Raw genomic sequence first — 24,414 nt, forward strand, 5'->3', positions numbered from 1 at the left:
GCCTTATTATAGTCTCTGGGATTTCCTATTTCTTGGGCTCCATAGGGATTCACTTGTGCTTTTAGAGATTTTCGAGTGATTTGGGAGGATTTTCCCAGCAATTCCTAAACGTACAATTATAAACGAATTGTTTTGGTACTTCTTATGTATTAGCTAGCTTTTCCTAGGTATTTCTAGCACTTTCTGGGGTATATCTGATATATACAGAAATGCATTTTATAATGTTTTTTAAGGATTTACAGATCTAGCACTGTTTTTTCTAGTCCGTTCACCTTGTGTGTTCTTTCCTCTAAGATTTTTTCCCCCATCTTTTTTTTTTTTCTAGAATGGTCCAATCATCAGCAGAGACACTGGCCGTTGTCTAGAAGTGGAAATGTCAAAGGATGCAAATTTTGGGCTCAGATTAGTCGTACAAAGGTGCTCGGGGCAGAAATGGATGATTAGAAACTGGATCAAACACGGTCGGCACTGACTGTGGGGCTGAGCTGCCTCTCCTGCTGGTGTCCATTGCTCACTGTGCCATATCCCGTGAGGCATTTGTCTTAAAGCAAATTAGTTTGAACAGGTCTTGGCTCTCAAGAGTCTTTTATAGTTGGGCATTCCAAGGAAAGAAAGAAGAAAAAGGAAAGCAGACCCACTCATGCCCTGTTTGACTCTTCCTTGCTCCAGCAGATGATGTGGGAAGCTTAAGGAGAGTTTTCTGTTGATGAAAACCAGAGCACAACAGGAAAGTGGATTCCTTAAGCACTCCTAGGGGAATTGACAGATTTCTATTCAAAGGAGACATCCCAATACTGCCTCATAAAGAGAATTCTCTGATGGGTAGCTTTTTAGCTTTAAGTTTTGGACTGGTGCACAACTCCTACAGTGAATAATTATGTGCCTTTTTTATTGTACTTCATATAAAAGAGGACTGGAAAAATCCTACCTTTTCAGCATGTCTGGTTCGTTGTACTAAAGAAGAAGAAGATCTGTAAATAACATTGGAAATATATTATAATATATGATACATTTCAAGGTTGATTGTTTAGGAGTCTCTGTTTCTAGAAAGAGACTGTTCTGCAAATGTTTACAGGTGGTTCTCAACCTTCGAGCTGCTGGAGAGCAGCATTTTAGAGACGTCTTCTAGTTAGACACAGATAAATGTTGAATAGATAAAATAGCCACATGCTCCGTTATATTGCCACATTTTACATTTGTTGGCTGTAGAGACACCACAATTTAGCACTTGGATATTTGGCTCTTCTGAGGCAGTAAATGTCCTGGTGGATGGATGGATGGATTTCAGGAGGCCTCAGCTGGCCCCAAAGCCCTGAGTGTGTGTCCTGTCCTGCAGGTCACTGTTGTGTTGTTCCAGAGACTGCCTGGAACAAGGATACTCCAAATCCTCCTTATTCTGGAAATAAGTTGACTGGCTTAGGTGCCATCTGTGGAGCTTAAAACCATGGATCTTCCATTCTGTTTCCCATCCTGTGAAAATGTCAAATGTGAGCAAATATGCTGTGTGAGCACTGTCTAGACAAATTTCCTGAATAAACCAACAAAGTCTTTTCAGCATTTGAAAAACAAACACAAACCTGGTGATAAGAAGGCAAATTAGAGCACGAGGTAGGGAGCATATATAAATACTGTTACTCTGAAATATAAATATTTTACTGTTGCTGACCCATTGGCAGCATCTTTGTAAATCTGAATTTAATAATGTATCCAGTGGTTCATGCAGGGTCAGTGCATATGGACAGAGCAGTGACAAGGTCTCATCCAAAAGGCTGTCAAAATTGATGTCCACTGTGATCAGAAGGTTTTGGATGTGGGTCCATGGCACACAGCTTTTCTGTACAGATGATTTCAGTCATACTGAAGGAGAGACAGAGATGGTGTCTGTTAATTTCACTGTTTAATATTTTATAGTTTAAAAAAATTGTTTTGTTTTACTGAGCCAGGAAAAATAGGTAATTGCAGTCACTGTGGTACCGTGAATCTTGGTGATCTGTTCCTTGAATAACTTTTGCCATTCCTATTTCAAGGCATGCTGAACAAAATTTAATGGAAACAAAGTTAATTTTTCAAGGGCATGATATGTAATAAAATTTTGACTTTTAAGAAGTAAAATCCATTAGGTCTTATCAAGTCTTGGTTAGTATCTAGAAGGCATATCACTATGTTTTGCCCCAATTTTATTCTTGAAATAGAGTGTGCAAGATGCAATACAAAGCCAATTCTCCTGGAATTGTGGCTAATTGCTGATCTTTATTCATGTCTCATGGACCAGGTTACACATGAACATATACAAAAGAATAATTCTGGGTAAGATTCTACATACAAAAATACTTAAAATTCTGTGTTTATAGTAACTTGTATACAACCTTTTGAACAGTGTAATAAGACCTGCAGGGAGAATAGCATCTTTAATAAATCAAGCAATACTGTATAAAATCACGGACAATCTCAGTATTCAAGCCTTCCTGCAGGTCCAAAACAGGTAGGAAGCCTCAGGCTAAATATAGATTGGGAACAGCTGCCCTGCATTTAACCTCCTTATGTTAAGCTATCAGACAATTTAAAATTGTATTTACCATCTATGCAGCAGATGTTGAAGGCTTTGTACAGGAGTGAGTTTGTAAGTGAGTTTTCATCTTCTCTCCAAATACAATTTCCACCTTTTAAACTGTATGAAAGCTTTATTCTCCTTTTGTTTGCTCTGATGGAGTTTTACTCCTTGAGGGAGGTGAGAAAACAAAAGAAGGAAAAGATGGTTTTGCCAGGTGAGATTTTGGGGGAGTAACAGGTCATTTGCACCCATTTTCAGTCTTTCCAGTGAGTAAGTGCTAACTAACTATTTTATATGAACATGGCAGGAAATGGAAATTAATTATATACCAGTGTGAGCTATTAAAGTATGAAGTTACAGTACTGAACAGAAGCAAATATGCCATGTGCTTTCTTTTCCCCTTTTATTTTTCCTTGTCTTGAATTAGCAATCTACACTTGATCCTTGGTTAGCAGTGGGGCAACAAGCCTTTCAAACGCCGGGTAAATGAAAAAGGAAAGCTGAATATTTAGAGGAATACCAGTGTTTAAATGTACTCTCCTGAAAGGAGTCTTGCATGGGCAGTTTAGGAGCTTTGAGGCTGAAAGGACCAGATAGATCTGTGTTTACTGGCAGAGATTTCAAACCTTCATCTGACACCACCATGATCAAAGAGAATTGGTTGTTTTGGGATTTTGCCCCTCAGGGCTCAGTGCAGAGCATTTGACTGTGGCCACTCTGTCTGAGAGTGGTCAGTCCTGGCAGGTTTGAATGCCAAGGCCACCAGCTGCAGGAGGCTTGCAGGAACCAGACTTAGGATATAAGAAGGAAAACAGGTTTTTGTGGTAGATAAATGGCTTTGAGATTTACATAATAATATAAAAGAAATCAAATAATTCTTAAAAGGTGGAGTTGGTATTTTATGTGATTGTAATTTTTTTAAGACTTGCTGGAATAATTTCTGATATTTGCAAAACACATCTGTTGGATTAATTTTACTTTATTCTTTATCTGTATGAACCACTGCTTTGGCTGTGGTACTAACATGGTGACTCTGCATGTGAGAGGGTCTTAAATATTCTCTCGTCAAAGGAATAATAATAAAAAAAGCCTTGAGTATTATCTGTTTTAACCAAAGTCTATGGTTCTTTTGTCAGTATTTCACCCCTTAGTATAATCTGAAATCCTGCTTAATGGTGTTCAAATTTTCAGTCTTGTTTCCCACAGTGCAGCATTCTAGATCTCATGAAAAGTATTCAATGTAGTGTAATATGCCTTGTGGAGAAAATTCAGATCAAAGGCTTTCTATGCTATTTTGTTTGATTAAGGGGCTTATGGAGCTAAATACTAGGTCATAGGACAAAAGAATAGAAGGTAAGAAAGAACAGCACACCAGTAAGAAAGTCTAGCACACTGCTGTGAAAGCCAAGCCAGGAAAAATATTCTTTTCTGAACATGTTCAAGTCCCTAAAAATGAGTTTGAGTCCTAAGGTAATAAAAGCCCTTTCTTTTTTGAGAGCTACCAACTATTTTCCAAGCTGAATTTAATTTTGGTTTGGTTGAATCTATTTTTTCCTCAGCCAGAACTGTCCTCTAGACCTTTTGGCTTCCTGTTTCCTGAGGCATGTTAAACTCCAGTGGGAAGGAAACAAGAGAAATTTGATGCTTTGGAAGGACCCACTGGATTCCCCTGCAATCATGTAAGATCTTTATTGTGCTCACCCACCAGAACTCTTCAGGGCTGTTCCACATGCAAAAAACCAAATTCAGGTTCCACAGAAGTGGTTTAAGACCAACATATGGAAACGAACAACAGGTCTTCATATGTATTTTGAAAGTGTTGGAGTATCTCTCTCAGCTGAATGAATAATTTGGGGCTCAATGTGTCTGAAGATGAAGCCTGCATGGTCCTTCATTTACAGTCCTTTTCACTGGCCTGTCCCTTTTAAAAAACTGTGATCTAGTAGATGAAAACCTCACTTAGCATGTGACAAGGGGTGTAATCTATCTGACACAGGATAGCTGCAATTTTAAGAACTTAAGTCATAGCTAGTCAGATTTAATGAAATAGCACCAGTCCTAATCTGTTCTTCAGATCAATTACACAGCGTGTAATTCCTTCAGTATCCAGTACTCATTTGAAATGGTTCATTACCAGCCATACAAAAGTGCATTATGGCCAGTTTCAGGATCCAGGGAATTGGGCTATAAGAAGAACTACAGTAGAAGTCGTAGTTCAGGAGTTTAGCATATTATTATTCAGTTAGGGCACAAATACCTTTGTTTTTTCATGAGAGGCTTTGGAAGGAAGAACAATTGCTAGAATTCACTTGATTGAAGGCGTTTCTAACAATGATGTTCTATTTTTGCCTGCTCCTATTTTGACTGCCTGCTGATCAAAGTTGGTGGTAGAGGTCATACCACAGATAAAAGATGGTATTGCAAATTAGAAGATCTAGGTAACAGGCTGGAGAGAAACCAAGGAATGATCAGATCTTCACATGTCTCTAGATCTAGATGCCACCACAGGAAACTTAATACCCAAAAATTCTCTTTGGAAAGAATCCCAAACTACAGTGACCTCTTTAGTGCAATATAATGGATTTCAGAATGGCTTCATAAAATACAGTGAATTACATTACAAAAGCATTAATGACGTGTAACTAAAAGGGGTTCAGGGGTTGTCCTAAATAAAAACAATGGGTTTTGGCCAAAAACGCTTACAAATACCCAGTGAAACAATATATGGCAACCTGATTTTGAAAAACAATTTCTGAATCAAGAGAGTCTTCAAAGATATATAGAAGCATTGACTACTTTTCATAGTATTAGTGTTTCCTATTGGCCGTCAACAAGTGTTGTGTAGTTTTCAAACTCTTTGTAATGTTTAATTTTAAAAATGCAGCAACTAGATTGCAAGTTGTGACTGCAAATATTTTTTTTCATTATATAGCACATCATCAAATCAATTTGTATTCACACTGAAAAAGTTAATAAATTACTATGCATTTTACTGCTGACATGAGCTGCATGTTTTATCATTGTACATTTGGACACATCTATTAAAATTCAAACATTCACACAAAGGAAAACTAGAAGAGCAAAGCATATGGGCATTTTAAAATTTAAATTGCACATATTGTGTTCTGAAAGTAGTCACCACACACTCGTAAGAGACTTGGCCCTGGGGGTGCACACCCAAAATTGGATTGATAACAGACTGTCATCTACATATCCCAGCATCTCACCGCTGCAAACAGTCAACAATTGGTGTTTAGAAGAATGAAATAGGATGCAGGGAAAATGTAGAATGATCCTTTCACCTTATGTCTCCCCCTAATTTCTCAGGGTAAGGCCTTCCCAAGCCAGAGGCTCTACACAGCAACCCAACCCTTAGATTTAATGACACTGGGCCTGTATGTATCCAATCCACTCAGAGCTCTGGATATCACAACATCCTGCTGTAATAAATAGCACAGTTGCTGTGAGTCAATACCACAGCCTCTCATTCCATAGGATGCCCTCTAGTTCTCTTATGGTGAAAAGCTGTGAATAACTGCTGCCAACTCTTTTTTAACACTGTTCTTAGTTTGACCTCTGTCATCCTGTTTTAAAATATATTTCTGAACTGACTGTCATGCTTTTTTTTTTTGTGTCACCAGCAAACAACTTTGTAACTGCACAAGCAGATGGTCTGTGTCATCTCTTGTGCTGGGTGATAGCAGGGTGAGAACCCATCGGGTTCCTGAGCTGCTCAGTGGGATAAAACATACATTGCTGGCTTTAACATTGATTTTGGATCTCAGCCAGGCTATTTCTCCAGTGTGTATGACAAAGTTTGCAGTTTGTGATCAAGGAGAACAGACCATCTGAGAAAGGATCCAAGTCCTTGTTTCAAACTTCCCTGTCCTGCTGCTCCTGCTGTCAGGAGGCTGTGGAGCACCCAAGGATTACAGCTGAGTGACCAGGATGGAACATGTGCCCATGTTCCTGACTCTCTTACACCCCTCTGGTTCAACTGAATCAGCTGGGTGACAGCTGAATGTCCAAGCTTTTTCCTTCCCAGTTTCTGCAAGGACAGTGACTGCCCAAGTGGAGGAGCAGCTGTTGATTCCTTGGTTTTCCCAGAGGAGGTAGGGTTGGCTGTAGCCTTCAGGGGGGTGACAATACCACTAGGCTCAGAAGGGATGGCCTGATATAGCCTTGGCAAATTTAGCTCCATCCTCAGGACCAGTCTTTGTGTTCTTTCCCATTTCTTTGTAACTCCATGATGAGGACTCTGAGTAGAAACACTGCTCTGTTTCAAGCCAAGGTATTCTGTAGACCCAACTTCCTATTGTAATCAAGCCAACATTTCTTGGAAGGAGAAACATCACCTTTGAAGGTACCATATGCTTGCTAGAATGAATGTTTTGTGAATAATATCCAGCAAAATTAGGTTTGTATAAATATTTTGTCAGCAGTTCTGCATCTGACATTTTTACTGCAGAAGTTATCCTAAGCATGAGATTTTCACTGTGAAGAATGTATTCTGTGGATGCAGCCACCCTTTTGTTCAATAAATCATCGTGAATTGACTGTGAATCATTCATATGTGCCTGTAACTGAGCACTGACTAGCAGTGATAATGATTTTTCAGCCTATAATGGCTTGGTCATGTTTTTGTTTTGTTTGGGCTGTTTGTTGTTACTGTAACGTGGTTGAGCACCTTTATTAGTTAGCCTTGCCTTTCCATTCTGACTCATTATCTGGAATTTAAAGCAAGGAAATAAGGATGGGGGTATTTTCCTGTCTGTAATGTTGAGGTAAAAGCAAACAAACAAACTAAACCCCCTTTCTTTATTGTAGAATTTATGAAACATTCATAACTTGTGAATTAATCCAAGAGTTCATTTCAGTGTTTAAAACAACTGTAATCCTAAGAATCAGGAAACAAAAACCATGCAAATTTAGTGCAAGGTTTTTCTGGACTTTGTTCTTCTTACCATTAGCCCACTTTTATTGCTTAACCAAATCCTACCATTTTCCTTTTAGGATTCGTCTTTTTCTATCATTCTTTCAGGTGTGTTACTGATGTAGACGATGTGCACTGGGAAAAAAAGAGCCTTCTAACTAACAAAATTCTGTCATTTACAGAATTTAGGGGTACAACTGTGACCAGCAAAGTGATGTGACATTCATTGGACCACATGTGCAACATTATTTATTTTTAAAAAGCCAATCAGAGCTTCCTAACAGCCTCTGTCTTGCTGACAGTGGAGGATGTAAGATGACTCTTTGGGTGGGCCCAGCTGGCAGAAAAAATTCTTGGGGAACTCAGAGATCCAGTAATGGGATGGGAAGGGAAGGACAAGGCACATCAGGATTTCCTTGATCTGGAAAAGTGGGAGTTAAAGAAAGACTGAGCTGCATTGTCCAACCTGGAAAGCATGAAGTGACACACAGCAATTCACCCGGTGATAAGGCCCTGGCTTCTTTACATGAATAACTGAGCCTTAATAAAGGGATTTTAATCAGGATTTAGGAAAGATTTTTCTGCTTTTGCAGTTTATTACAGTGAAATCTGCCTAATCTGTTGACAGAGCCCCAAAACACACAGGTCAGTGCTGTGGTGTGTTAGCAGTGAAACATTTGCCAAAACCTTTGAAATTCTCTGTGTACTAAAAGCATTGGCATTCTGAGGAGAAGCTGGTGCCACCTATCATCAAAAAGGAGGAAATTAAACACCAAAGTGATGTGCTTAAACTGGAGAAACTGCAATTTTCATTGCAAAGCTGATTGTTTTATATTAAAAAGGCACTTAGCAAGATATTGGGGCTACTCAGGATGATTCTGGGTGAGGTGCTGACCTGCCCACTCTCACCCTGCAGAGAAGGTCAAGGCTAGGCAGATCCTGGATGTTCTGGTCTTGCTGACCAAAGGCACGTTATGAAATTACAATCTGCATCAAGAGTGCAAAAGCAAGTCCAGCAGATCAGCTGAGGTCTAACTCACCACATTTAAGTAGTTAAATCTTTTTTGTGAATCTGAACCTGAATAACTTTTGCTCCACTTTTTCTCCTTTTAGATGGTACAAGTCATTTTGAGTCACTCTTGAGAGCAGACTGTAGGTTCATTAAAATGACATAGATATTTTGAAAATGTTTTTTCTTTGGAAAGGTACATTTGAAATGATAACCCTCTTGGAGTTTTTGTTTAAAATGCTCAGAATACATCCTAGCATGTCCAAGCCATGTTTTTTTTCCTCACAGTCTCAAGCTATCATAATAGTGAGGCCCAGGATACTGCATTGTGCCTTCTTTTGCTGAAAAGAAAGGAATTTCAAAGCTTCAGTGGGCTCCTGAGGGGCAGTGAGGGATTTGTGTTGTGTTCAGCCTTATTGAAAAAAAGTCATGACACTTTTCATCTCTTAGGGGCCTGCTTCATGTTTTGATCTTGGAGCCAAATCATCTTTCTTAAGTCTGAATCAGAGACCCTTTTTGCCAGCCATCAGGCCAGGGTGACACAAGGCTTTTCTCCCTCTCTATGACTCCATAACTATTAAGCCTATTCAAGATCTTACAATTCTAATGGTTTTTGAAGTAAATTTTAAAGTTCTTTGCCTGAGCACAAGTCAAACCAGTGGACCTTTAGATTGTGTTTCTTTCTTTTCCTTTGAAATGCAATGATAAATGCATGGGTGATAAATTTAGTCTGAGGTAAATGCACACAGAATTCTGTCTCACAGCACTGTTCTTTGATACACACTCTGAAGACTGAGCTTAAGTAGAAAAATGCTGGCTGCCTGCTTAGAAAAATGAGGCTCCTAATCAGTTAATTTGTGCCAGGCCTGAGGACTTCATGAAAATCTGTGGGGTTAATGTACCATATATACATATCATCTATATATTAATACTCTTAACACTCTAAAACCTACTTCTCCTCTTGTTAATGTGCTGATGAATTCTGATTCAAGATAAGGTTCTGACTTACTTGGTGTGTAAATATCAGTGTGACCTATATCACAGAGCTCTTATGGCACACAGAGGCCAAAGAGTAGAAGAGCATCAACAACATCTAATAGTGGAAAAGGAGATGACAAGTAAAAACTATTTTAAATGTGTGTTTACAGTCTACACCTCCCTCCCTCCCTCCCTCCCTCCCTCCCTCCCTCCCTCCCTCCCTCCCTCCCTCCCTCCCTCCCTCCCTCCCTCCCTCCCTCCCTCCCTCCCTCCCTCCCTCCCTCCCTCCTTCCTTCCCCAAGGTGAATCTCCTGCTGCCAGAACTAAGTTCTGTTCTAGTGATGTTTTGTTGTACCTTATCACATAAAACAAATGTTTTTCTAAAAGCTTTCTTACATGAAGGCAATGAAGTAAATCTAATCTCTAACGTTCAATTCAGGCTTACAGAAGGGCAAAGAGGACTCACTTTGGCTTGGTTGACATTTATGGCCAGCAAGCAGCTCATGGACAGGAAAAGGCAGCATGCTGTTCTCTGTAGGGTGTACAATGTGAAACAATTTTATCAGAAATGCTAGATAGGAATCTTAATAAGCTGGAGTTGAACAACTGGGTTTAACAACTGGGTGGTTTTAACTTGGAGGCAAAAAAAAACCCAAATAAAACCAAACTCCACTACATTTAAAATTCACCATATGCACAGTAACTTGCAGTTAGCAATTAAATTCTCACAACATCCTTCCACAGTGCCAGGCAGAGCATATTGGCTTAGGTTGGCCTGGTTGTCGAGCATGAACTGAAATGATTTCTAACAGCAATCAAATACATTTTGAAATATGCTCATAAAAATGCTAGCTCAGAGGCTCAAAGCAATAATGATTCATGTATTAGCAAATGAACCTGTCCTCTGCAAGCTAGCCGCTGAAATGTAATAAGGGGTCAGTCCAAGGAAAGAAAAAAAAGTGTGTTTATGAAGATGTTGACAGGTAATATTTTGGGATGGGAGTTTGGAGTGACATCTCTTCAACATCTATGGACTGAGGTGTTGGACTGGCCTCCAGAAGCCAGTCTTTGTCAAGGGTGCCTTTATCAAATCTATATCCACAGAGGGATTTAGGCAATGTGATTGCCAGAATCCCTCTGTCCCTTGGTAGTAGCCAAGGGAAGCTCTTTGGTCCCTGTATGAGCAAGACTGGGACACAGAGAAGGTGAGAACAACTGTCCTGCATCTCCCGTGCTGTGAAGATGCTCAGGAAAGGCCTGTGTGTGAGACTTGGGAGATCTTAGATAAATAACACAACTACCTTCCATTACCACTCATGGACATTTCAAAAAACACTCTGAAGAGACTGTGAATTTAAAAAAAATAGTAATAATCTGCCCTGGAGCCTAATGGCATGAGCAGTGGCTGGACACTGCCTAATCTTCCTTGTTTTGAGCATGAAAAAGGGGTCAAATTCTCTTGCCCCTTGAATGCTCATCACCTGGCACTCAGAAGAGCTCATGGGGCTGGAATTTTGACTTGGTGAGAAACAGAAAATTGGGGACCCAGGCAGACCCCGGGCTGGGCTCTGTTGTCATTTATTCCTGCACTCTCAGGCACAGCACCACCAGTAAGAAAATGAGAACAAAAGAAGAGTAGCAGCATGGAGAAAAAAATCAGTAAGGACTCAGGTATTTTGTGGGAGCAGAAGAGCTTTATATAAATATCTGCACAGAACCCCACTCGTGCACCTGAGATGCTGGTTCATTTTATCCCACTGGTTTTAATTTCTTGCCTGAGGCCACTCAGCTAAGTGGCATTTAGTGGCTCAGGGATGAAGGGGACAGCAGAGCAGCCTGCAGACTCCAGAGAGCCGTGACCTTTCCCAGCACCACAGAGAAAAGCTGCCGGTCTCACGAGGAGCGAACAAATCCGTGTGCCGCGGGCAGAAACCGGCACTGCCACCATCTGTAAAAGTGCCACCACATTAACCCCAGGCACAGCTGCCATCCTCCTGCCCCGGGGTGGGGACACAGGCGGGCACACAGAGCTGTACCCCAAGGTTTGGGGACATGGCTGGAACCCCACAGCACAGGCCCTCAGTGACCAGGCCTCAAGCCAGCGGCTGCTGAGGCCTGCTCCGCCCATGAGAGGCCATGTTGTGCCTGGGAGCAGCCCTTAGCTGGGACACAGCCACTGTCCCTGTGTCCCTGTGTCCCTGTGTCCTTGTGTCCCTGTGTCCCTGTGTGTGTCCCTGTGTCCCTGCCAGGGGGAGCTTGGTGTGGTGCAGCTGTCGTCCCTGATGGCTGCTGCCTGCGGACATGGAGGCCTGGAACAGATCCCACAGGGACACTTTTGGAGGAGGGCCAGGAGAGCAGGAGCTCCCAGCCACCTCAGAGTGTTGGAATAATGGGTTTTTCCTGAGGGGCTGGAGGAACAGTCCCACTGACACCCCCAAAAGGGTCAGCATTGAGTGTCGGCTGTGGCAAACACCCCGTGGTTTCCATGAGGAGGCTCAGGGATGTTCTGAGCTGCTTGTTGGGAAAACTGGAGGATCCTGCCCATCCTGTCCCTCCCTGGAGGCAGAGCTGGCACCACAGAGCCAGACAATGGCCTCTGCTCAGTCCAGGACCCTTGGGAAGCTGGGCACTGCAGTGCAGGAGGCACAAAATGTGGACACAGACAGGGTTCATCATAACACCTCCTGTGTATTCTCTGTGGGGTGTGGGCTAGAGCAGTCTAAATACACTACATGCACTAAATTCGTTTTTCTAGCACTCAGATGAATTTATTTTCCTTTCTGAAGCCTGTGCATGTCTCCGTGCCCAAAGCCATTTTAAGGTCTCAGGTGTAATACCCCTTTGGCTCCCCTGCCAGTCAGATTTGTGTTCTTACAGGTTCTTTGAATGCCATGCAACCTTCAGACACAGAAATCTTCATAAAATAAAACAAAATAAAATGAAATTGTTCCTAAAATTCTTCCCTCTCCCCATGAGGGAGGAATTCTTCCCCGTTCTTCCCTCCCCAAACATTCATGATGGTTTCAAACATCGAGACAGCAACCTGATTCTGACAGAGCCTGGAATTTTCTCATATGAGGTGCTGCTGGGACATCCGAGGCAGAAATTTAATCAGGACTAGGGGCAGCTATCAGAGAAGGCTGTCATGCCTAGGAAACCTCAAATTATGTGCTAATTATCCACCTACACTGCCAGGGAATAAATAAATAATGACTTCAGCTTACTGTGCTAAAGATAATTCCAGTTGTAACAAGATTGCAGGCTGAGTTTTTCCATGATGTGTTGGCAATGCAGTAAGGAGCAAAAAGGTTTGCTGAGGAGTGACTGGGTGGGTTTGGAGTCCAGTGGGCTCCAGAGCAGCAGAATCAAAGCTCAGGGTGGTCACTTTGGAGGGGTGACTGCTGCTCATTGCCTGCCTCCTGAAAGGGCTGTGTAATGACGTGTAGACGGGTATCTGCTCTTTTCCACTCCACTTTCTTGCTCTGTAGTGTTGCTTCTAATCACAGGAAAGGATTTTAATCAGAGAAACAGGCTTTGTCCTCACCTTGACCTTGCAAACAAAAGAAAATGCTGAAAAGAGGATCCTTTTTGAGACAAGGTGTAAGATGTATTGTTCAAACCTGAACATTTCTAAAGCTGAGATCAAACTAGATTAGGCTCATGCATGGGAGTGAAAAATAATGCCAGCCTTTCTTTTAAGTATTTGAGATGAATGTTTGCTTGCTTGCTTCTTTAAAAACTAGAAAAATTAACAATTTTTCCATTCTAGGAGCTCAGTGTTTGCTCAAGTAGAAAGGCTGCTGGCAATATGGAAAGGTATGAGAAGAGCTGTGAAATTAATTAAATTGACACTTAAAGAAAATACCTTTATTGTTGTAATCCTCAAAACAGCCATATAAAGCAAACTTACGACATTTTGCCAAATGTTATTTTTCATGAGTTAAGAAAAGCTAGAGATTTTGCTAAACTCTGAACCCTGGGGATCTGGTTTGATACACATTCTGAGGGTGAGAGCAACTGTTTGTTGAACTGCAGGCAGCCTGGATTTATCTCTCCTTTCCTGTAGCTGTCAAATAATGAGTTGCTCCTGGACGGCATTTTTCTTAATGACTTATCATTAAGACTTAAGTTCAAATTATGTGATAACTTCTTTATTTGGTTTTTTATTAAGTACAGTGCATGCTATGAAACCCATACAAATCAATTCCTGTTCTTTGAGAATCCCCGTAGTTAAATAAATATGAAGGATTATTTTTTCTAATTGTTCCTGTTTAGGTGTTTTTATCTCCTTTCCTAGGTCTTCCTTCCCCTGTTTTATATTTGGAATAATTAGCTGAAACTGGTGAATTTTGTTAGCACCAGGAATAAGTCTACCTGGATTTGAGGAGGAAGGGAAGCAGAGAAAGAGTGAGAAGTAGGAGGTAAGGAGATTAATGCAGGCGACTATTTCCAGCTTGCAAGTCAAGGTTTAGGTGGGGTTCTTTTTTTGTTGTTTGTTCAGGTTTGGTTTTCTCTTTTTTAACCCAAGCCATTGAGCATTGATATGTTTTTCTACATAAGCCTTTTTACTGGTGAAATTCAGAAGCATGTACATGGCTCTGCTTCAGGGTAATTGATATCTGCTGGGCAAAACAGAAACCAGTGCAAGAGTTCAGACTGCAGATCAGGGCAGGAGAAACAGATGAGTCTTAACAATGGCCTTGACTGCAGGGGTGAGTTTTTTCCATGCTTCACATATTTGGAGATCTGGATTTGTTCTCTAAAATGATGAGAAAAATGGCCCACATGGGAAACCATTATTGATTGCTTCCTCTGCCCTTCAGTGATAAATATTGCATGACTATCTGCTCATCCTTTGCATTAAAGGAACAATCCAATATCCATTTGTGTTTTCCACACTGTGCTAGCATGACAAGCTCTTTTCCAGTCTTCATATAAAGCAAAACCCAAAGAGGTTTCTTCTGAATGCTGGATGACAAATAAGAGAGCAATGCCTTCCACAGGAAATCTCATGTTGCTGTTATATACACTATTGGGATTTTTTTTTTTCAAAATTTATTGTGGAGAATATTTCAGAGCCATTTGTATTGGGGATAACTCTATACCTTGAATGTGTACTTACCATTAGGATTCCCAGGTCAGCTTTTGAAAGACACTTGAAAATGTTTATTTTGTTTGCTTGCAAAATCCTCACCTGCAAGCAGACTCTCTTAGAGCTTTTCGGAAATATATTGACAGAACAAAAGCAAAACTTATCCATTCCAAACCTCAGTACTCAGCTGCAAATAGTGGTTTTATTTCCTTTAGAAAAAGATAAAGAATCTTGATGATCTCAATGAGCAAAATCAATACAATAAAATTTAGGGTTTTTTTCCTTCCAGCTGTTCAATCTTAAACCAAATATTGCTTTCTTCTCCTCTGTAATTTTACAAATTGTTATGAACAATCCAGAATTTTTATTTAAACAATATGACATAAAATTTCTCTATTATTTCCATACCTTTAAGCATTAACAGCTGAAAAGAAATAGGGCCCTGACAGGTTTCTGTTGAAATCCCCATCTCACAGTTCCACTGTTTACTTCATTGTGTTTGAACTCTGCTTGTAAATTTTCCCTCCTGGGCTCCTTTGGGCAAGGGACCTGCTTGACCTCTGGGTGGCCCAGCTCTGACACCCAGCTATGACCCCCACTTATTTTCCTTTTATTCTTTCCATCTCCTGAGTTGCTCTGCATGTTATTATGCTGTTCTGGATAGGTTCTTAATACCATTCCTATTGATTTCCAGGAGATAAATGTCAGGCATGATCCATATATCACTGTGATCTAGCACTGGTCAGCCCAAGTGGACAGCAGAGGTGAGAAGCAGCGTGACAGCTCCACACCACATCTGGCCCCTGCTCTTTCCCCAGGACAGACTACAATTATCAAACCCTACATGAATAACTTAAAGAGAGTTTAAATAGGTGTTGGTTGATGGAAAGCTGCTGAGGAGTCATGGGTAGGTGGTACAGTGCTTTGCTGTGGTCTGTTGGCAGTGGTTCAGCTGATAAGAGATTATTTATTCCTTTCAAATCAGCCCAAAATGTACTTGATACATCAACCTTTCTATATGCAGTTCATTGTATCTGAATGTTATCAATACAGAAATACTGGGAGTGTCTTTCCCCACTGGTGCAAGTTGGCTACTTGGAGGTGCTGATTTAGTGCAGCAGTGACTGCAGTCCCTTCATGAGGAGCAGCAGCTGGTAGAAGCCAAGCATAAATTGCACTGGAATAGCTGCTCTGTGCTGCAGAAACTGCATACTGGGTTCTAGAAATTTCAATCCACTCATCACTTTGTTTATGCCATTAGACAGGCTCAAGTTACCAGGTCCTGTGGAAAACTACTTCTTAACCTTTTCCTATTATTTTTTCCTGCTGTATGTCAATAGTAAAGTGGGGAAAATGCATATAATTTGTGAATTTCAAGAATTTGGAATATAGATGCTAAAAAAAAAAAATCCTCATAAAATGCTGTGTTTTGCACTTTTGGAGGCTGGGGGGAAGCTCGTGCCATATATTCATTATACATATGTTCTTTCATTTAGTTATTATGACACAAATGTACAGGGATAACTGCAAGGGAAAATCTTTCAGCTGTGTTAAATCCCAATGTGTTGTTTGATAAGGGCAAGGCTTCAGCATTACCAGATGAATTTTTAACAGCAAAATAGCATTTTGGGAAATGCTAGTTGAAAGAGAGGATGATAATATTAAACTTGGGTTAGTTTTTATCTTTTTATCTTGTCAGGAATAAGGAAGAAAATTCTTCTTCCTTATTATGCCATGTGAAACATACATAATTTAGAAGGTTAAAATTATATTTTATTTCACTTAACATAAATATTTCTTGTCTTCTGAAACTGTTTTACACAATATAGACTTACTGAGAGAACCTTTGTTTTGGTTTTTTGGTTTTTGCAGCTCAGATCTATTCTTGGTTTTCTTTTGCAATTGTTCTAAGAAAAAGTAACACAGATTTTATTAATGAACTCATTGCTTACCTTGGTTATTATCACCTGGCAAGTTTCTCCAAAATTAAATGTTCTGGAGTGAGCAAGGGTTAGGTAGTATGAATTAAGACCAAATTTAAGCCAGCAAAAATATACCAGCTGGGTACTGGGAGACAGAGAGGGGGATGAAAAGGAGAAAAGGATAGAAAAGGAAAAATTGAGAATTGAGTTATGCTTCATGTATACTTATCAAGTTTTTTGAAAGGCAGAGCTGAGATGATGCAAGAAGAACAGTAGGGTTTTTCTACTCTAAAAAATTGTATTAATAATTAAATGATAAAATATTTAAACAAAAAGGAAGCACTTATGTTCAGACAGTGCATCACTTTGTCAGTGGTTCCCAAGATGCTTATTCCAGGATGCATTTTTTAACCTAAGCTTTAATCCTGAGCGAAAATGAGAGCCGGAATGTGAAGAGCCAGAAAAAGAGGAAAACTTGGAGAAGAAAGTGAGAATTCCACATTCATGAGAGCAGAAGATTAGACCTTGCCTTCCCCTTTGGAAACAATTGGTGCTCCAGACTCCCTATTCATTGGTTGGTTTGCTTCACCACTTCCCTCCCTAAAGTATTGGCAGTCCCTGGACAGTTTTAAGCAAGCTTTAAGGAAAGACTAAGACCAGAATATTCATATGAATATTTTTCTGAGTAATCAAACTTTGTACTATGGCGAGCTGTTCCCAATTCTCCAAACCCACCCATCATTTTTGTCATATGCTACACATACAGAGTTTGCTCTTTCCCAGTGCCTCAGCAGCAGCTCACAGGACTATAAGCACACAAATTTCTGTAGCACTATGTGCAAAAGCAATCCCTGGCTGTTGCATTTGTAGTTCTAAACAGGAAAAAAGCATTTAAAGCTAATAATCATATTTTATTGTGGGACTAGCAGTTACAAAGTCAGGCTGTTTCTTCAGTACTGCCATTTCTGAGCCACCTAATGAGAATGTGTTGCCATGGCAACCAATGCCATAAGTTTTTTTGGATTTTTTTAAAGTAATTAAACTTTCTAAGTCAATTTTCCCTTACTTGCCAGGTTAGGACATGGAATGTTGCTTATTGTTTTCTGCTGGAGCACTGAGGTGACTCAGAGGGCCAGCAGGGCTGGAGCTACCTGATGAGATATCAACTATGCAACGCCTTTGTTAATAAATTATTCTTTTTCTGATATGTGGCAGGTGTGGGAGGGCTCGATGAAAATTTGTGAATAATTCTATTCCAACTGGATTGGTGGGGTGTTGCTAAATGGAGATATGAGATTAAATGCTAAGACTTTGCTTTGTGACCAGGTGAATGTACAGGAGACGAGGATGCTCAGATGCCATTGAGACAAATGTGTGTGAGCATGATATGAAAAACAGCATCTTTGCCAGGCTGATAGTAGAATGAGAGACATCCCTGATTCAAGCTCTGCTTGGTGCTGTCAGATTTATTTACCAGCCCTCATATGCTGTACAACATGGAGCTTATTTCCAAGGCACAGAATGCCCCAAGAACATAATGGAGGGAGGGGACCAAGTCTGCTCAATTCCTGCAAAACAGGGATCTGTAAAGTGCCCAGATCCCTTTGCTGTAGCTTGATGTACAAACACTGCTGGCTGTTCAGGGCATTCTCTGCTCAGAGCCAGCTTTGGGAATACACAGAACATATGGGCCAGCCACAGAGCAGCATGGAAGAGTGAGGCCCATTTCATGCCTTCTTTGATTCTGCTTGAATTTCCTGAAGTCACTGTATGCCTTTCCAAATGCCTGTCAAACCTCATCTTAAAAACTACAGCTGTCAGCTATAAGATCCTACAAAGTTTATTTTAGCTACACTCTGCTTGTGCCCTTTAGCTCAAAAAAAATGAGTTTCCAGGAGAAAACAGAGGAAAAAGCTCCTTAAGTGTTTTAATTTTTAACTGTGAAAAGGCTCTGCTTAAGCATCACAGACAGAAGCAACAGCCCAGAAAGCTGCAGACACTTTAAAGCATTTGGTTTTATTGATCATACTGCTTGCTGTTCTACTGAAATGATATGAAATAAAGTATAAAGAGATCTTTGTAGAATATTTGGTATCTTGACTTCTGTAGGACAACAGAAGATCCAAGCAAATAATGGGGGTTTTTTATGTTTGGTGGCTTAAACTGGAATCAAATTTTCTTTCAGCTTTGCCTGAATATCACACTTTAGCTTTTTATAACAAACTAAAATTTGACACAAGTAGTCTTGGTTTAGAAGGAATTTTGTTATTGATGTGATTTCTTAACATAACACTGAATTTAGCTGTTAAAAATTACAAAACCTGCTTATTTTCCCTTGGAGCACAATCTTTTCCTGCTACCTAAAGAACATCTCTAACCTGTCCAAATATGTCTGAAGGCATATTTGTATGTCCCCAACCTATGCCAGTTGTTTCCTGCTCCCCTCTTCAAGTGCACTGATACATGACAGGGCTCTTTGCAGTATTTATTGTCTTGGACCGGCCTCTGCCCTGAGGGGCTCTCTGGGTGTCTCACTTGAAACGACTACAAATCTGTGACAGCATAATTAGGGCAATCTGCTGGATGCAGGTGCCTTTTTAATTTACTCTGGTGAATATGGAGCATTTTCACAATGTCATTCCCCCTAACAAATCAGAGCTCACAGATTCTCTTTCACAGCACAAGTTTGCTGGCTCTCGGAGCAGGTGAGTGATGGAGCAGGAGAGCAGCTTTGACACCATGTTTTATTTTCTTCCTTCCCTCTAAAGCCTGGTTAGCTGATATGAAAGCAAGAAGGCATTTGTCATGTAGGCCTTTGTTTCCCAAAGTGCAGAAGCTCACCTCTAAAACTCAGTCTTTGGGGATGGGGAAAAATATCTGCAACAGGTTACTCATGTTTGCACATGGGAGAAGGAGTCTGGCACCATCAAAACTTCCTGGTGTGTCCCTGAGCTTTTAAAATGTGGAAAGAAATAAGAAGAAAGCAATAATGAGAGGAGTCACAGATATGACACAAATAAGAAAGAGTGAAATAGAATGTAATTTGACAGCAATGAGGAAAATACTGAGAAATCTATCACATCTGTGCTCCTGGTGTTAAGAAGGCAGTGAGAGCTGTTAGGAAGGCACAGAGCATGAACTCACAGTACTTTTATGCAAAGGCTACAGTAATGAATTCCAATCTTGCCTGGGAGCAATTCTTAAGATAAGTACAAAGGTGAGACTGGAGTATTGATTTTTTTTTAAAGATGATAAATTGGAGTGAGTTGTAAAAAGTTAGTGCTGCCTGGAACAGTTCACATTAAATCAGTGCACAAGTAAAGAGGTGCAGGCTCAAAGGGGAGTGTATCAGGATTGAATTTTGGATCTTGGAATCATTGCACAGTAGGGTCATTCCTTCTTCCATTCTGTTCTCTTTCCCCTGCCTTCTTTGTTGCAGTAACCCCTGTGGACAGATCTCCAATTAATAAAACTTACCTTTATGTATGCATTATCATAATACAAAGGCTCAAGGGGAGCACAATCCCTTCATGCCTGAGCAAATTTAAAACTCATGATTCTCCTGGGATGCTTGCTGGGAAATAGAGAAAGGGAATAAAGGGCATTCTAACATTTCTGCTGAATGATTACTACTCCTTGCAAAGTGCTATGAAGCTTGTTAGATTCTGAACATTTATGGGAACCTTATTGCTATTAGATCCTTTGAAACGACTGTAATTAAAAAATTCTGGTCTTTTTTACATAGAAGGTCTGCACTGTGTGTTAAATCATTTTCTTGGAAGAGCCTGGGAGAAATTAGAAATGTGATTGGTACAATAAGAGCAAATGACCAGAAATATTTAAATTGCCAACATCTTTTAAGAGAAAATACTGTGAATGCCAGGTTTGAATGCACATATACATTGGCCTATATTTTATCCTTGGGACACAACTGTATGCTTATGATTACTGTTACTAAAAATTCTGAGGTTTTTACTTTTTGGTCTGTTGTGTGACTAGAGGAGTCAGGCCCATCATAGCTTGTGCTGTACAGAGCATTTATAGAAAGGCAGATGCCCCAAAAAATTGTTAAAATCTATCAGGGTTCTAATGACAGACTCACTTAAAGAGATGGGGTGAGGGAGAAGTCAATAGCCCAGTAATGCAATTATGGCAGAGTTATAATTAGTGATCAAAACACTCCAGCTTCCCAGCCATTGCCAAGTGGTCTTCAGCATGCCAAAGAGCACAACTGCAATCCAGGATTTGAGCAATAACTTGGTGATGTTGGAGGATTTGTAAGAGTGTTCACACCACACATGCACATTCAATGCAAATTGCTGCCCATTAAGCAGATTTAATAATACTTTGCAGAATTGTGACTTTCATTAACAATCACCTTGGAGTGCCAAAGGGACAAATGAGAGGATGAGTACATTAAATAAAGAGATTTTTACAATTTAGCCTCTCTGTAGAATACAGCAACTTACAGCTTTCATTTCTCCAAGAGTGAGCACAGCCAAGAAATGTTTAGGGCCCAGGAGAAGCCCAAAGGAGCCTGAGTCTCCTGTTCATGAAGCTGGGTGCCTAACTGCAAGGAAATCCTCTTTTGCCAGAAGAGGAACCTGGAACCTCACTAAACACCTACTTGACTAAGCCAGGTTCCCAACAGATAGCAAAGAGTTTTCGCTTTGATCTAAAACCTTGCACACAAGCAAGGCATTTGTTCTTTCTTTGTAATCCCATGTCGAGTGAGAAGCCAGCCACAGATTTATGGTCCAATTTTTATTTTCCTCTGTTCCATCCAGTTTTCTATGAATTTATTTATAAAAGTCCCGAGTGAGGGTGTGGAGATATTTCTTCTTGGTTTTATAACCTGAAGTTCATGAAAGATTTTTGTCCCAATGGTTTTGAAAAAAAGACAAGTTCTTGCTTCCCAATCCCAAACCATTCCTAGGAAGGCAAGGTCACTCCTTGGTGAATTCCTATACATATTTACTTTCAGCAATACCAGATAAATTCCCACAGGGACAAGTTTAATTAAACTGCTTGCTAAGTCATGTAGTTAGCAGCTAGTAGATAAATAAAATGAACTCAGACTTATTTGTTATTTGTTCTCAGTCTTTAATCACCCAATAGTAATTGCATAATTGAATTAAAGTACTTAACCATTCTAATGCAAATTGTCTGGCTTACAGTTCTTCAATGAGTAAATTATTGCAAATCAGGCACCCATGATATCAACATTATTCACTTACAGTTAATTTATCTTTACAATAATGAGCTAATTTTTATTTATTCCATAATTGGATGTCTTTTTATTTCTGAAAATTGAAAATTAAAATTTGGATGACTTCATAAAACAAAACTCTCCATTTGTTTTCTCTTTTTTTTAAATATTACTTAATGTTTTATCAGACTAGAAAGAGCATCCAGGAATGATATGGATCATAGCAGCAGGCCAGCTTCCACTGCAGTTTTGAGAAAGTGCAAACAAATGAAGTGTAAGCAACAAAAATGCTGCTAAATATCTGAGAAGGAATATAAGAATATTTATGAGAGCATACACACTGCTAAGAACTGTTTTTCATCGTTAAAAAGGACTTGCCTACAAAGAGGAATTATCCTCACTAAAAGAGCATTTTAATTAGAAAAATTACTTTTGATTTAACAGAATATTTTAGTAAAATTATGTGCTACTTTAAAAATATGTTTATTTTGCTCGTAAAATACTAACCAGGAGGAATTTACTAGAGAAGCTGTACTCAGATAATTTTGTAATTGCAGCAGACAGTCAACAACTGCAAGTTGCAAACTCTGTGCCACAAATAGAAATGGTCAGCAAGGCAGAAGGTAACTTCAGACAGACAGGCAGCATCTTTTCTAGTTAGAGCAGGGTAATTGGACAAGCTACAGTCCTGGGCATTTTGGTCTGAAAAGGTGAAAATGCCTCCTCTCCTAACTGATGTCTGATTAACCTCAATTAGCATTGGGTAAACAGGTGCCTTTGGCAATACAAAAGGATGGTGGTTGAGCTGCTGTGTTTTTCAAGTCTGTTAAGAGCTTAGAGAAGCCTTCTGAAATTATAGAGAAAGAGAAATTATTTTTGTTCTGTTCTTGTTGTATGTAAGCGTGCTTTTGACTTTGTTTCACAGAAGTAAAATATTGTAGTAGGAAGAACTTCCAGGAATAAAAAAAAAATTGAGAGTTGCTGACTGCTTTTGAGGCTACTCTTGTCAGCTGTGCTGAGGACTGAATTATCCTTCTACTACAGGGGAACTTGTACTGGTGAGTTCATAAGGGCCATGAGCATTTTGTTTTCCTTTATAATTTTTTTTGGCCTCGTCTTTTATTTTGTTTATTTTACTTTTTATTTGTTAGCTTTTGAAGTTCATTGTTTTAGGACCTAATTCTGCACCAAATATTAACCTGATGTGTCATCTGTCTATAGATACATGAGAGGAGGAAAAAACCTTATTCAAATTCATTCTCTAAGGATCACTCAGTCTTACAATAAAACAAGTCTAATTTGATAAAAGGCTAAGAATTATTTTATGTGCTGATAGCAGAGTACATATGCCCTTACAGCTTTGTTTGAATCAAAGTAAGAGGAAGCTCCTGATGTGGATTCAAAGCCTCAAGTCAAAGTTAAGATACCAGGATGGGAGGTAGGTGGTATTTATGTGCTGCAGTAAGCTTTATAACTTGTGCCTGGTGCTGGGGATGTCTTTGATGTGTGAGTGCTCTATGTGATCCTTGTCATGTGGAGCCTTTCAGGAAAAAACAGTGAGGAGCTTTGTAGCTCCCAGGATCTGTTGTCTGTGCAGTCTCTTTTCACTGCCTCAGAGGTTTCAGACGAGTTTGCCTGCAGGTGTAACTCAGAGTCAGATGGGAATTTCTGAATTAAACATAAATTGCCTTCACAATTTCTGAGGTAATAATCAGTTGAATGTTATTGTTAGGAGGAGACAACAGCTTCACGTTCTCCTTCCTCTATACTTTTGCAGTTAAATGCTGTCACTTTCTGCTCAATGTGTTGGACAAAACAGTTTGAGGCTCCAGAGCATGAGCTTGTCACTCTGTCTGCTGGAGCTGGACCACAGGTGGGAGATCACTTGCTGCTTTTTTTGCTCTCTTACTGGGATGACTTGGAATCTTCTTAGCTTGCTCCTGCTCTTTTTTGGGTGTCTGAATTCATAACAGACACTTCCCTAACAGAAATCCCTGTCATATTATTGCTCAATTATCCTTTTTTGTACAATGACTAATCCAATAGAAGGCTGGAATGGGATTGTGAATGCTGTTATCAGCTGCATGTGTAATACCCTTACTTTTTAACTTTCAGAGTTAAAATATGTTAGTTTATAGTATTATTTTTGACAATGACAAATAAATGCCAGGCACACTGGGAGATCAGAGCACAAAGTGGTTTACATGAAAGAGCTTTACCCAAGGTTAGAAATTAGAGTTACCATGAAAGGCAGCTAATTGGATTGCAAGGCTTGCTTCCTGTTTAAGGAACATCAGATGTGCAAATTCCCCCATTGTTACACTTGCCACGTACTGACAATTAAAGCTTTTACCTGAAAACCCGAGACAATCGTACAAATGTAAAAGGGGGAGAGGGAAAATCATTCTTTTTGCAGTATACTGGGGAGAAAATGATGGCTGGTACCTGATTAGGGTAACAAATGTACAGGAACTGTAAAACTCAGCTTTTCGTTTGCCTGGCTGTTTTAAATGAATGGTTTAATTTGAAAACGATGTTACAAATCTGGCTGGACTCTAACTCCCACTAACCTCTGGCTCCTTGAGTATCTGCTAATGAGGTGCTATTTATCAAACTCTATCATGAGCTATACTTTCCATAAAATGGTTCTGCTGGCAATATGATTATTTGATTCTAAGACTGTTGCCTTTGTAATCTCTGATCATTAGAATTATCCTCTT

At 39.9% G+C, this 24,414-nt stretch overlaps 1 protein-coding gene and 2 long non-coding RNA genes across 11 annotated transcripts in view; all 3 read left to right on the top strand.

The window, feature by feature from the left end:
* The window catches only part of GALNT9 (polypeptide N-acetylgalactosaminyltransferase 9), a 129,330-nt gene extending 125,663 nt beyond the window's left edge, over positions 1–3,667 (top strand). For all 3 annotated transcript variants that reach the window (XM_064392127.1, XM_064392128.1, XM_064392129.1), the window contains one exon: positions 326–3,667. In XM_064392127.1, the coding sequence (XP_064248197.1) occupies positions 326–472 (147 nt within the window). In that variant the 3' untranslated portion in view covers positions 473–3,667. The remainder of the gene's footprint in view (positions 1–325) is intronic.
* Positions 3,668–10,630: 6,963 nt separating this feature from the next.
* LOC135282393 (uncharacterized) lies at positions 10,631–20,559 on the top strand. 6 transcript variants are annotated; one of them, XR_010348588.1, is made up of 5 exons: positions 10,631–11,142; positions 13,241–13,287; positions 13,769–13,892; positions 15,258–15,470; positions 16,903–20,559. It is a non-coding gene; the product is annotated as an uncharacterized LOC135282393 (long non-coding RNA). The 6 variants fall into 6 exon arrangements; XR_010348590.1 differs by lacking the exon at positions 10,631–11,142 and adding an exon at positions 11,332–11,475; XR_010348592.1 differs by lacking the exon at positions 10,631–11,142 and adding an exon at positions 11,518–11,913 and having other exon boundaries at positions 13,747–13,892.
* Positions 20,560–22,411: 1,852 nt separating this feature from the next.
* LOC135282880 (uncharacterized) lies at positions 22,412–23,566 on the top strand. Of its 2 annotated transcripts, none has more exons than XR_010348876.1 (3): positions 22,412–22,752; positions 22,916–23,132; positions 23,472–23,566. It is a non-coding gene; the product is annotated as an uncharacterized LOC135282880 (long non-coding RNA). The 2 variants fall into 2 exon arrangements; XR_010348875.1 differs by having other exon boundaries at positions 22,414–22,752; positions 23,070–23,132.
* Positions 23,567–24,414: the final 848 nt, after the last annotated feature.

This window comes from Passer domesticus, chromosome 17, assembly GCF_036417665.1.
Source record: "Passer domesticus isolate bPasDom1 chromosome 17, bPasDom1.hap1, whole genome shotgun sequence".
NCBI lineage: Eukaryota > Metazoa > Chordata > Aves > Passeriformes > Passeridae > Passer > Passer domesticus.